The 14233-nt window shown below is 36.3% G+C and overlaps 1 protein-coding gene across 1 annotated transcript; it reads right to left on the minus strand.

Annotated features, from left to right (window-relative positions):
• Positions 1–709: 709 nt before the first annotated feature.
• On the minus strand, positions 710–14080 carry LOC135468949 (24-hydroxycholesterol 7-alpha-hydroxylase-like). The gene is made up of 13 exons (XM_064747444.1): positions 13868–14080; positions 13464–13599; positions 12822–12968; positions 12311–12402; positions 11401–11486; positions 10694–10778; positions 9772–9867; positions 7302–7398; positions 6199–6329; positions 5681–5776; positions 4703–4791; positions 3044–3131; positions 710–2761 (listed from the first exon to the last, which is right to left on the minus strand). Exons 1-13 carry the CDS (start codon positions 14078–14080, stop codon positions 2690–2692), a joined length of 1428 nt encoding a protein of 475 aa, XP_064603514.1. The 3' UTR covers positions 710–2689.
• Positions 14081–14233: the final 153 nt, after the last annotated feature.

Genomic DNA, 14233 nt, shown 5'->3' on the forward strand with positions numbered 1-14233 from the left:
AGCAGATGGACATTCATCAGAGCTTTCCTTGGCAGTGCCGATTTACCCTCAGGTACAAAGTAGAAAATTGGAAGAAATGTACATGTTTATATCAAGGTGTTTATCATAGGTAATTTCAAGGTGATAATTTGTAATATTTCTTAGATGGATCTACCGAAGAATTATCAAAGATTGAATATGCATACTTTGAATATGACGAATAATGCATTGTGCAATAACTGTCAGACGATATTTTCCAAAGCAAGTGTTTTTGCCACAGAAATTACTTAACACCACAATACTTCCTTCACATTCCCGCCAACCTCCAATCTGACCTCGGATTTTCATCACTTTGTTGGTTCAGAAATCTACACCCTTTCACCCCCAACTACTTTCAATGCTACCGAACTCCCTGAACAATTCATCAATCATGATAATATATTTTATTGATTTATTTGATTGTTAGTGTTTTAACGCCATATTAAAGAACTTTTCATAAAGTGGTGGTCAGTTTTCTGAGCAAAGGAAACTGCAGTGCCCACAGGAAACCACCATCAAGGTCTCACACAAGCAGTGAGAGCTGAGGAATCAAATTTCCATGGCCAGGTTTGAACTCACAACTGACAGAAAAACAAATCCAACAACTAGACCAGGCCAACTCCTTTATGCTAATATAATTATATGATTAATGTCAATATATCAAAAACAGAACATCAGATAAAAAATCAGCACTGCTTTATTTCAATTTGGTAACATTTAACAAAACAAAATAATTTGATCTACATGCATAGTGCAAAATCCATCATCAGACTGTCATGGATTGAGCTTTCAATGGATTAATCTTTGATAAATTCAGTCTTTTGTAATGAACAAAAGTATGCAAAATGCATAAAATGGATTTCAATGGAAAAAAATAACTTCAACATGTACTTATGAAAGTCCTTAACATCTTAAACTCATTGTTTACAGAAAATCGTTACAAACAAAAATGGATTTCTGATTCTCAAAGTAAATTACAGTTATCACAAGAATACACATTTGCTTCTTACAAATCTCATTTTCAATATAATGTAATATAATATCATAGAAAACAATTTTTGCATTCTGTATTCAAGGACATTTCTCACAAGTTATTTTGCCCTCGGGATAGGCTAAATCATACAATCATGTTACAGAACTGCAGCCAGACACTCAGACCACTATTGTAGTTACTCAGTAACTTTATTTGGTGTTTACAATGCATTCATTGTATGTCAGTTTTCCACATACAGACCACCACTTTCTGAGCGAAATTGAGTTTTACTTTCAAATGAAATTGAGTTTTTTATCAATTCCAGTAAAGTTAACAGAAAGCTAACACACCTAGAGCACCAGTCTAGATTGACTGAACTCACAACATGAGCAACTGGTCTTGACATCACTTTGAAAAAAATATTCCACAGTCATGAATCATGATAGAATGGTCATGCATTAATGGTTTATTGAGTGTGTGGTTGTCACTCTCAGTTTGTAAAAGGAAATGTAAAAAATGATCAAAAGAAAAAATAACCTTCAAGAAAATCAAAACTCATGCAACACCTTACATGTACTCCAGAAACTAATTTGAATAGTGCATCCAGATGACTGCTCTGTGCATTATCTATACATTCCCTTGAAATATTATCCTTGTCCAAAAAAAACAACAAAAAAAACTGAAGATTTCAATCAACTAAAGCAGTTCAAAACGAAGTCTGATTTGACTTATTGACATGAAATTTACCGTTAATGAGAAAATTAAGAGACCCACTATAACAGGGATTTACCCCATGGACTATTAACTACAATGATCTTTAAATATAGATGCTACATATTTAGAGAACTGAATCATCCCTTTTTCCACGATGAGTACAGCTGGATCTCAACGGTCTAGGGCATGTTTTATAAAGCAGTCGCACCGTTACACCAAAGATATTTACCACTGTTACAAATCTCTTCACAATATCTTGCCATGGAAAATATGCCACATGCAATTTGTGAATGCTTCGTAAGACAAGCCCCTGAACTCCTGTCTGGCACACATCTCTATGTTCAGTTTTTGAACAAAAAACACGCTTTTATAGCGAATTGCTCGTAAATGTTCATATCTCGCAAAGAAGGTTTTAATTTCACTGCTATAAGCCATTTATCAAACTTCAGAATCCTGAAAACAAAACCTGGAGGCAACCTGGGTGCTTGCCTTGAAAGGAGCTGAAGATAATATCGCCACCTGGCTTCAAGGGGAGGATACCAGGCCGTTTATGCACACATGTAGTCACCTGTGCTACGCTAACGTAAAAAACAGAACGATTGGAAGCCGAATTTGGTCAAGTTATTCATAAGGGCCGATTTGGCAGAGGCCAACGAAGCTTATTATGTGTCATGTTTGATTTCATACTCCCCTCCGCTTCCAAAAATTGCCCTCTTCAATCTAATCCATGCAGAGGGTCATGAAGATTTCCATAAAAGGGAGATAACTCGTAACTCGAACAGTTGAAATTTTGCATATGTTCAAACTAAGTTTATGTAAAATTTTGAATATTTCTTTCACGAAACAACCTAAAAATTGAATAAATAAAACCTGTTATTAAGTTTTTTATTCAATCGACAAACCGAATACTGGCTCGTTCAGACGACCTCTATGAACCCCTCAATGTTTTTGAAACATGCATAATAACCCAAGCACGATGTGATGTCACACTGCCAGGGTAAACTCTGCTTTACATTCAGATACAGGATGCTGGGTCCCTACCACATGGAGAGGACTCTGAAAAAAAAAATGGGAAGTTTTCAAAATGTGCATTATGTGTATTATATATGAATGCATGCGAACAGAATTCTAGTCCCCCAAAAAATTAAGCAAGTGATCAATGATATTATTTAAAACTCTTAATAAGGATAAAACCATGAAAGCAAGCAATAGTTTCCTGGTCAACGATGAGTAATAATTGTATTATTAGAAACAGTTTAGTGTTAACCTGATAACAGAAAATGTTACATGTTTAAAGGAGTCTTAACAAAAAATGCGAACACATCATAAAACACATACCTCTTGTGGAACACCGTTTAAAAGTCTGACATCATATTTCCATAGAAACAAGGACACAAACATCTGCATCTCTAGCAATGCAAACCATCTAAAACAGGAAATGAAGTTGTGTTTGTAGAGTTACTAATTTTATTCCTGTATGTTATACCCAGATATAGGAGAGTGGTAAGACATGGTTAAGTTCGACTTCATTTTAAACTTTCCAAAACAAAACACAAAAGAACAAACATGCAGCTATGTTTATCATGCTCATTTACACCCACATGTTAAGTTATCTGCATAAGTGGGAAAGTCTGGCAACAACCTGCGGATGCTCGTGGGTTTCCCCCAGGCTCTGCCCGGTTTCCTAGCTCCCACCATAATGCTTGTTGCTGTTGTATGAGTCAAATTTTCTTGAGTATGGCGTAAAACACCAATCAAATAAATAAATCAGTTATCCGTGTCTTGAGAAGGTTATATGGGAATGTAAACCCTGGGTGTGAAATTTTAACCCTGAGCTAAGATCCTCATATACATTTCTCTACACGTCCCTACAATATTTATAAAATAAATTTTTTTAAAATAAAAACCGAGTTTTACATATACACGCCATGTTGACAGGAGACATTGCCGTTATACAGCATGATGTCATGGTGACGCATGATAGAATGCAGCGTCACAAAGAAAAATGATATAGTCTGCAGCTCGAACAAATGTATGTCAACATTTTAAGCCATATCATCAGCCAATGGCAATGGAGAATAAAGAATGATGTGGGGACAACTGATTTTCAACACATTTGATCACAAATTCATTTTTTGTCAAAACTGAACCAATATGAAACAAACCAGAACATTCCCAATAACCCCCTATCTCCTTCCATCCCATAACAACGTCTTTCCCATGTTCATTGCAACAATATTCCATAAAATGGTATATTCTACAACAGAAACCAATGTGATCATTGGTGGGATGCTCTTCCCAGGTTATTACAGTGAGTCATGTGTGTATTAATCCTGAAAGGTTTGAAATATTTCAATTTCTTCACAAGCAAGTCCTTAGCTCCATTGATGAGAGTTATTCTGAAAAATTAAAAAAACATAATTTTCATTTTCTTGGCACATTTCACATCTCTAAATAAGCCAGATAGCTGTTTTGAGTGGTGTCTCTGTACAGATGTGCGTAACATGTCATTGGTGGGATAAACAAAAGCACATGTTCATTACAGTCTTGGGCAATAGCTCTCAATTCAACTTTACACGGATTTTGCTGAACTGTGTGTAACTGCAGAGGGTCATGATGCTTTCACATGGTCACATGGATTTGTTTGTCCCGCAGCAATGAAATCCCGATCATGTGCACTGGGAACAGCTGTCCAGTTCATTACCACTACATTTTATGGGTATTTTTGCAGGCTCTTCCCTCTGTAAAGCTGTTTTGACAACTATGACAATTGATCTCACCTGTGTAAAAAAAACCCCAAAACTATAGCTTTAAGCCATTTTGAAGAAGCTGAGAAGCTTTTTTCGTACATTTATATGGTGCGATGCATCTTAAGCTGCATATTTAAGAAATAAAAACAAAACATTTTATGTATCCTTTAATGTAGATACATGTAACAATTACCTCTCATTTATCATGATAAATAATAATCTACATCTAACCTATAGCATCACTGACCTGCCAGGACACTGATATCTTCCACTGCCAAATGCAATGAACCCTTCCAAAAACTTCTTCTTCTCCAAATCCACATCCTTCCAGCGATCCTTTCAACGAAAAAAATAATCAACAGTTGTATTTCAAACACTGAACATTTTTAATGGTTTACTGGGTTTTTGTCCTGACACATTCAATTCTCTGAAAACCAATATTAGCTGTCTACACATACATATATAAATGTCAGCTTAACGGCAGTACATGATCAAATCTGTAGACAGCATAACCTACATAATATTTCCAGATGAAGTGAAAGGATTCAAATAAGAACTGGAGACAATTTTTAGTCAACACAACAGAAAATAATCTAAAGTGACATAAATATTGACAAGTGACATAACACATTATCTTTACACATTTTACATCATGTTTTGAAATGTTACGAGTAGTTTGGAATACCACCTTTTTGGAAAAGAAACTTATTTATATATTCATTTAACTGGTGCTTTAGACTGTACTCTTGTTATTGCTTGGAGAAGCTAGAGTGTGTGTGGTAAACCTCTTGACTTTAAGCTTCACCAAAAGTAGCTAAAGCTGAATCAAAGTTTGCCACATATTTGGTTGTGATCCTCTTAGCTGTAGGAAGATCAACACCTTAACCAAATAAGCCCGCAAGGGCTTTTTTAAACTTATTTATTTATTTGATTGGTGGTTTACCCCATACTCAACAATATTTCCCTTATACTATGGCAGCCAGTAGAAACCCACAACCATCTGCAGGTTGCTGGCAGAGACCTCCCCCATCCGGCCAGATAGGAAGCCAGCTTGAGCTGGACTTGAACTCACAGTGACCGCATTGGTGAGAGGCTCCCGAGTCAATGCGCCTTACTGGCGTGCTAACCGCATTGGGCAGCTTCTTTTTACTGACCATTGCATATATATATATAACAAATAACATTAGTGTCATATTGTATAGTTATTAGCTGTGTGAAAACTTACTGGGTTAAACTTGGATGGCTGTGGAAAGTAGTTAGGGTTTCTGTGAGCCCAATATGGGGAGACTATCAACATATCTCCAGCTGGAATAGTGTAACCCTGGAAAATATACAATCACTTTCACATTTGATCATAATACTAAGAGATTTAAGAATATTCCATCAAAAGCAAAACTTCTTCAAAGGAATTTAAACTGCTTTTAACAAAATATTATAACTCTTCAATCTATTCAACCACTAAAGTACTTTTTTCAGTTGAATTTATGCAAACAATTAGGTTGAAAATGACTCAAAAAATGATTTTTTTATGTCAGTAAAGATGCAAGCTGCACACAACTCTCAGAATGTTTTTGGTTTCAACGGTGGTTGAAAAGGTTGAAGAATTAGGGTAAGTACAGTATGAAAGTTCACTACTTGATCCTGCTTGCTTAATGGCATTATAATAGCTAAACCATGTATCTAACCTTAACCAGAAGTTTACATATAAGATTCAGCAGATACTGAAGAACATCTTATGGTTACCTTGATTTTGAATGATTGTAGAACTTTCCTGGCAATGACACCAGCTGAATGAAGACGGACTGTCTCCAGGACACACGACTTCGCAAATGGCATCCGCCTGATGTCTTCATCTGATATCTGACCAGACTTCCCTGCGAACCAAGCCGGCCCAAACACAACATACAAACAGGAAGAAAAGTATAGGGATGACATGAGAATAACTGATTTTTGATTGATTTGATATAATTTATTGGAGTATATTTGTATATACTCAGAAATAAGTACCACTTTTAAAGTTGTTGGTACGACTTGACTCTCGTTTATAAGTCACTGGAGTAGACTGAATGATGGAGAAAGCCAGTGTCACAAGTGGAGGAAGCCAGTGTCACGAGTGGAGGAAGCCAGTGTCATGAGTGGAGGAAGCCAGTGTCATGAGTGGAGGCAGCCAGTGTCATGAGTGGAGAGGCTAGTTTCTGAAGTAAACCATCAGACTTTGGCAAGTAAAATGATACAGCACATGCAGATGCTGCAACACAGCTCATTTTTTATGACATACTGTTGGATGGCAATATCATTAATAAACTTTATGTAAGATCACATGAACAGCTCTAATGGTAGTATCAACTGTTGTAACCCTGAGACAGCAGAGCAGAGGCGAATTTCAAAGATTCTCTTTTTGAAGTAGGGATTACGCTAACATCATGTGTAGCCTAGCAACATAAAGACAAGCACTGTAATTGACTGTTTAAAAGATTACATTGTATCACTCAAATAGACACAACCTTAACTCTTGTAAGCTGATGGCTTTTATGCTTAAAAGTGCAAATCTAGAATATCCACCCTAAATATATAAACATCAAATTAAAGACAACTAAAAACTAAAACCAAAATTACCATTTATATATATATATTTGTTTTTTTTGACTGAGGAACATACGGTTAATTAAGTGGATGTGTATCATATTGGGTTTCTATAAACTTTCCACTGATGTTCCTTATAATGTTGGGGGTAATCTTCTTCCTTAAGATTAATCTGACCTACCCCATGGGTGTAATGTAATAAGAATAAAATAAAAGAATTAACAGCATATCTTTTCCAACAACATCCTATGCACAGTATACACCTTTTTTAAAGTTTCCGAGAACTGCTCTGATTTCTTCCTTCACCTGCCTGAGCACATCAGGATTCGCAGCTATATGAACCAACGCCCAAAACGCAATCTGAAAAATCCACAAAGACTTCAAAACACTCTTGAGCTGTATGTGCTACAATGATATGTGCTAAGAAATAGCGAGGGCAAGCGAACAAATTTCTTTCTGTTTCTGACATGTAAAAAAATTATCATATACAACAGTCTTGTGTGCATCTAGGGCACTACATTTTACATTTCTGGAAAATATCACTAAGCTTGGAACATTTTACCGACATCAAAAGTAATTAATTGGAGATTAATTTTCTCAGAAAAGTCCAAAATGTTCTTTCAGGGATACAAAAGCCTTGTATTATGTCTTAATCTGTGTCCATAGGTGGAGAATTTCATAAAGTTCTTTATTTTATACCCTATGCCATTGTTTTACAAGAAAATAAGATAGAATTTCTAAGGATATGATAATTTTGTAGTCTTAATTCTGTATGCTGTGTATACCACATGTGCTTTGAGGGTCATTTTAATGGATTGTTTGTTGTCCTGTATAAAATCAGCAGAAAGATAGAGTAAACTCCAGATATCTTAATCATGATCTCACTTGTCCTGATCTAAACCGATAGTTCGAAAACCATGTTTTTCTCCTAGACCTCTAGTCAACATGAATAGTGCCAATTTATTTAGATTGCATGTAGGTTTGGAATTTGGTGTCGCCTTACATGCATCATTACTGTACACATCTGACGAAAGCAAACTGCCTAGAAATAGAGATTATTTCTGATGCCAATGCATGTCCTAAGAACTGTCCCTCAAAACTGATCAATACCCTAAAAAAAGAACCCAGAGTCGATCAATAACGTCATTATGTAAGAAGGTTATCGCCATTCGTCTTTCATTTTGGTTTATACGCCCTAAAGCCATCGATCTATTATGTAACTGATTATTAGGTGTATAACCACGATAAAACACCTCAAGCTCAGGTGATAACCCTTACTTATACCCCAGTCTTACTTCTTATTAAATTTTATGAGGTTAATTCTTTTGTTGAGTAAAAAGGACAACACTCACAAATACAATACAGTGTCTTCACGAGTCTACCATCTTCAGTTACTTGTGTTTTTTTTTTGCTGAGTAGCTAAACTAAGTAGCTCTATCCCTGGCCAAAACTTACCTAGCCTCATTATTCTCAATATATCATAATGTACATTATTCGAATTAAAAAAAAATAATTCAGAGCTTTCCAGGGCTTTTCATGACAAAAACTGTCAACAATTCATGATTTCTACCACATGAAATGACTGACAAGAATTGCACCATTAAACTTTGTTAGAAGTCAGATATTTCTCCACTAGCCTAGAATAATAAAGAAATTAAAATCCAAGGATGACTGCTCTTGTTATGAATCAAAATATGTAAAAATATTATTTATTTATTTATTTGATCAGTGTTACACACTGTACTCATGAATATTTTAATTATACAGTGGTAAAGCCCTAGGGAACCCCACGACCTTCTGCAGGTTGCTGGCACCCCTTTCCACATATGACCGGAGAGGATGCAGCATGCATTAGATTTGTGTCACAATATCAACATTACACAAGTACACAAAGTAAAAACTTTCAAAATTCATGATTTTTTTATGACACTTCATGCTTGGGACATTTTTGCATGACTATTCAGGTTTTTTCATAACAATGGCAGCCCTTTACCTTATAAACCTTTCCTGAAACCAACTCATCTCCCCATATGAAAAATATTCCTGCTTCTTCGGAGTACTGCTTCCAAATTACATTGTCTTCCAAGGAAAAAGAAATTAATGAATGTAAAACCTTCATGTTGGATTTTGACGTTGCTCCTTAGTCATACAGAACAAATTTGTGAATGGACCTCAGTGGCTGAAGTATTTTTGTGAACAAACAAGGGGAGATCAGGTGAGATAGCTCTGATTCTATGAAGATGGTGAGAAAATTAATGACTTCTATGCAGATTATTTTCAAGCTTTCTTTTCCACTTTGCTTGCCCAGAGGAAACTGCCACACAAACTGCTACATTCAGATCCTACCCTTAAATCCTCCTTCCACTGTGGCCGAAATGGATGACAGGACAGCAGTGAACAATTCTGCTGTCACCATCGGCACATAATCCTGCATAAAACTTCCCTGTAAAACTGTGATGACTTTGAAAATGCTCTACCAAATGCATCAAAATGGCACTAGTTTAGTCTCAAACCCTTCTATGGACAATATTCAGTTTGAGTAAATCAATGTCTAAATCTGTCCCAATGCCATGGTCATGTAATTTCTCTCATGACAGAGCTGTAGTATATGTGAGGTACCTCTGAATGCTGCATTTGAAGCTGCAAACTTTTGTTTCACGAACTAGAGATCAAGAGCTCTATTTCTAAGGGGAGACAATTCAATATCTGCTAGAAGAGTATATAATAACTCACAGGTACAGCGTTAGATAAAGCAGCCCACATAAAGAGCAATCCAAAACTGTGTGAATGGGACATGCCCACCGTCTCTACTATGGAATGGAACAAAGTCTGAAACACAACCAATAGTTATAATCAATATGATAAACACTGACATTCAATATGTTTTATTTTTTGTATACTATGCTTGAGTGTTTTGACGTCGCATTTTACAGTCATTTGATGAGGAGGGGTCTTTAAGGCTGTATATACATATATCCTGTCTACCTGTGGCAGGGCGAGCCCATGCCACAAAAGTGCTGCAGCCACTGAAATATCATCCTGAAGACACCAGACCAGACATGATATCTACACCAGTCACATTATGCTGACACTGGGCCAACCAGTCCTGTTTCCTTGCTCTAACCTCTCACTGCGGAGTGCCAAGCGAGGTAGCCACAAGTACCACTTTTTAAGTATTTTTTATGAGCCGACCTGGGTTTGCTCTCAGGTCTTCCAACTTTGAGGTGGATGCTCTAACCATTGGGACAACAAAGCAGTCCTTTATTTTTTGTAACAGATGAGAACTGAAAACCAGGATAATGTCTTGGTCGTCAAGTAGCGGTAAAAGTGAAGGACACCGACCTCAAGTTACTGGCTTAAAATCCAAATACTGTTATGTCACCTTGAGAAGTTTTAACAACTCTTCTAAAAATATGATATGAGTTTTACCTACTTCAAAAAGAGTTTTATTGTCATATGTATGTAAATTTTCACACATTCAGGTAAATGTGAAGGTAGTACAGGTATGGCAATTTATAGTGCAGTCAAAAAATTTCCCCTTGCTCTAGGTGGAGACACACATTGAACATGGGTATGGAATTTAATCTTTTGTTAGTTGTTAGCCAACACAAGACTATTTTTGTCAGACATGAAAACTTAGAGAAATATCACTTACCTGATCATTCTTACTGCCTTTCTCAATGGACTGCCTCGCACTCTTGAATTTGGATAGTAACCAGTGTTTTGAATTGGCCCAGTCTCTGCAAAAGAAGTTAAAAGTTAATAATGTATGTATAAAGGTCAAAGCCAGGCTGTTAACTTTCATAAACTGTATTCTCTGTTTGTCTATGTATTTGTTTGGTAGCAACACATCCCAAATAATTATTCAACCTATTTCTCTGCAAGTTGGTTGAAATCTGTCAGGCCCTGGAGCAGGCCGTGATACACCACTCGACCAAGGGATATTTACATTAAGCATGGTCAAGGGAAGTGATCAATGGACCAAGCAGCCAAGCATGTCCTCTCGGAGCAACACACTTCTAGTTCATTGCTTAAATGTACATTTTATATACTTTATATAAAGCTGAAAAAAAAACCAAAAAAAAAAACCACTGATAAATCGTATATGGTGCAGAAGTAGTTCGCTACGAGATCAAATTCCATTCATCAATCGAAGAGTTTATTCTTAAAAGTTATGGTCGCTGTGAGTTCAAGTCCAGCTCATAAGTGGGAAGGTTTGGCAGCAACCTGCGGATGGTCATGGGTTTCCCCCGGGCTCTGCCTGGTTTCTACCCACCATAATGCTGGCTGACGTCGTATAAGTGAAATATTCCTGAGTAAGGCATAAAACACCAGTCAAATAAACAAATAAATAAAATTTACCTTAAAAACAACTCTGGTAATTGAGAACCATATTCAAAACCTTGATCAAACTTCACAAAATGTCCAATCACCTTCTCAAACTCTTCCTGTGGAAACAAGACATACCAGACTTGTCAATAGCAAACACTTGTCACTAGATATCATGAATTTGCTAATTTATCTTTTATAATTATAAAATGACATCTACCATTCATGCCTTTACAAAAATATGAGTAAGATATAAAAACACCCCATGTGCAGCAAATCTTAAGGCAAAAAACACCACAAACAAAACTCAGGACTTTAATAGATGTGAAATAAACAAGTTTTATAAGTGGTACATTCCTCACACACACATCATTTCACAATTTGAAACCTTTCAGCAGATAGACGGTACAAACAGGCCACAGAAAAGACATAACTGGCAAGAGTTTTCAAAAGTCTTGATGATTTGAGCACTGTCCGTGAATTTTAATATATTGATGTACACCATCATAATGCTAACATTACAGCTGATTAGAGTTAAACTACGATAACATTCGTTGATACATTGTTGGGAAAGGCATAATGCTAAAGGAGTGGCAGTAATACTGGGTGTGGTGCGGTTAAGAGTTAACATCATCATTAAAGAGAATCGAAGTAATGTAGATTCTGTGGACATTGTTAAATGATGAATGAAATTTTGAAAAATAATATTCAGGCCATAGCTAGTTTTATCGTGTACATGAGCTTTTCTTTCAGATTCTACTCAGTCACATGATAGAAACACTCTTGAGCATAGATGAAGTTAAAGGAAATACCAGTGCATAAATTTACCATATGGTTTAAATGAAATTTTAGCAGATAACTGATATCCATGTACCTTAATAATAAATATTCCATACAGGTGCATACAGACAAAACTCACTGCATATTCTTCTGTTCTACTTACCTTGTTCTGCCCTAAAGAATTCCTCCCAAACAAAATGTTTATGGCACTTTTATACATCAGCTTTCTGATCAGCTCAAATGAATCTCCAACAACTGAAAAATTGATCACGCTATGCAAAGTGAATCAAACAGAATCGTGCTAAATGTATCTCTTGAAAAATGCTAAACTTTATGTGAAATACAGCATTCAGTGTCAGCCAGTTTTATGTGTTCAGAGTTTGTGTCGAACATACCTGAACACCCAGGTTTCCCCGACACATAAAACTTGCTGACAAACCTTTGGCTCATTACTAGCATTCTTTCATATAAATGACTTATGCTGTTTTCAGTGAGATTAATGCAAGACCACATAAAAATAAACTGTCAACCCCACTGGACACCTGACAGCAACGGAAGTAGGAGAGTCTTGAAAATTTCCTGTCCCAGTATAGGGTTGAACCGAAATGAAAGTACCATACTCAAGTCACCAGAACCCACTGCCTATGTGTGACATGTCATTATCAGTAACTTACAAGTGTCAGGAAGGTCAGCAATAACCTCATTCAGTTCGACACAAAGTTTGTTCCCAATCTGCTCAAGGCTTTGAGCGGACAGCCTCCCTTTGACAGTGTCATGAAGCTTGGTGTGGCTCTCATAGAAAGCTGGCTTGGGAATGGCAGCTGTTAGAATATATATAAATTATAAATTATTATTTTGAAGCAGTTAATACAAAATATATCATTTTAGATATTTGAAATAATTTTCAAGAGGCATCACAGATGTCCATCAGAAGAAGTGCCTATTGATAATCCTTCATACTTATTTTTTATTTTTTTTGATTGTTGCTTGACACCATACTCAAGAGTAAATAAGTTGAGGGTGATAGGTAGTGAGCTTTGAGTGATAAAGATCTCCCGATATCAGCAAATCCATATCTGACCGTATCTTTGTTTATAGACCTACTGAAAATAGCATCACAATGAATGGTTTTAAACAACCCTTGTCAAGTGTGAATTAAATATACCATACAAATAATTTATGCATGTATTTATTTGTTTGATTAATGTGAAATGTTGAACAGATAATCAATCATTACCTGATCAATATAGCCCTAATCAATCAGTATGAGCTTGATAGATTTCTGTTAGACATTAAATTATTAAACTCTTTTGCACCTGTGTGGTTGACAGCATCTACAACAGCTTCTTGGAAGTCAACATTGGGGGATTTAAAAAAATGATGGAAATCCTCCACGCTTGTGAGAAAAGTCAGTCGCTTTCCAGCAATATACAAAGTGAATATTGGACCCAGCTGAAAACAAGCAGAAGACAATGAAGTGTTACCAATTACTAGCCAAAGTTATTTGACTGTTACTGTCAGTTAATATGAGAGACAATATTTTCTGGGTGCGGCAAAAATAAATTTATAACAGTAAAACATGTTCTATTAGGTCTTCAAGTTCGAAAGGCTTAAATATGTTTTGACCAAAGGGTAACAGTTTATTTGGCTTGAGGAGTACAGATGAGTTAAAATATCATAATAATTATGGCATGCCATGTGTTAGACCATGCTTGAGCACCTGTTTACGTTTGGCTTGGATTTGAAAAAGTGGTGCCTTTCCGAATTCGATTGCGCAGCCCAACCAAGGGACCCATCCACTGTCAATGGGTGGATAGTTTGCCCCTTGATCATTGGCTGTGTTTCTCCTGTACACAAGCCACAGAATAGCAGTTAAAACAACTACAGCTGTGCTGATAAAAACAGTCGTTTGAGAAAGACTTGACAGATCCATATTTTATCCAAGGAGTAGTGGCGCGCGCAGACTGTCAGGGCAACCACTTTGTACAAAACTAGGATCGCAGCCTGCATCGGAAAATCCCTTTATTATAAACCCAAAATTCACACGTTATCTGAATGTGTTTCGCTAGAGGTGACATTGAAAGCA

This window comes from Liolophura sinensis, chromosome 1, assembly GCF_032854445.1.
Source record: "Liolophura sinensis isolate JHLJ2023 chromosome 1, CUHK_Ljap_v2, whole genome shotgun sequence".
NCBI classification, from domain to species: Eukaryota; Metazoa; Mollusca; class Polyplacophora; order Chitonida; family Chitonidae; genus Liolophura; species Liolophura sinensis.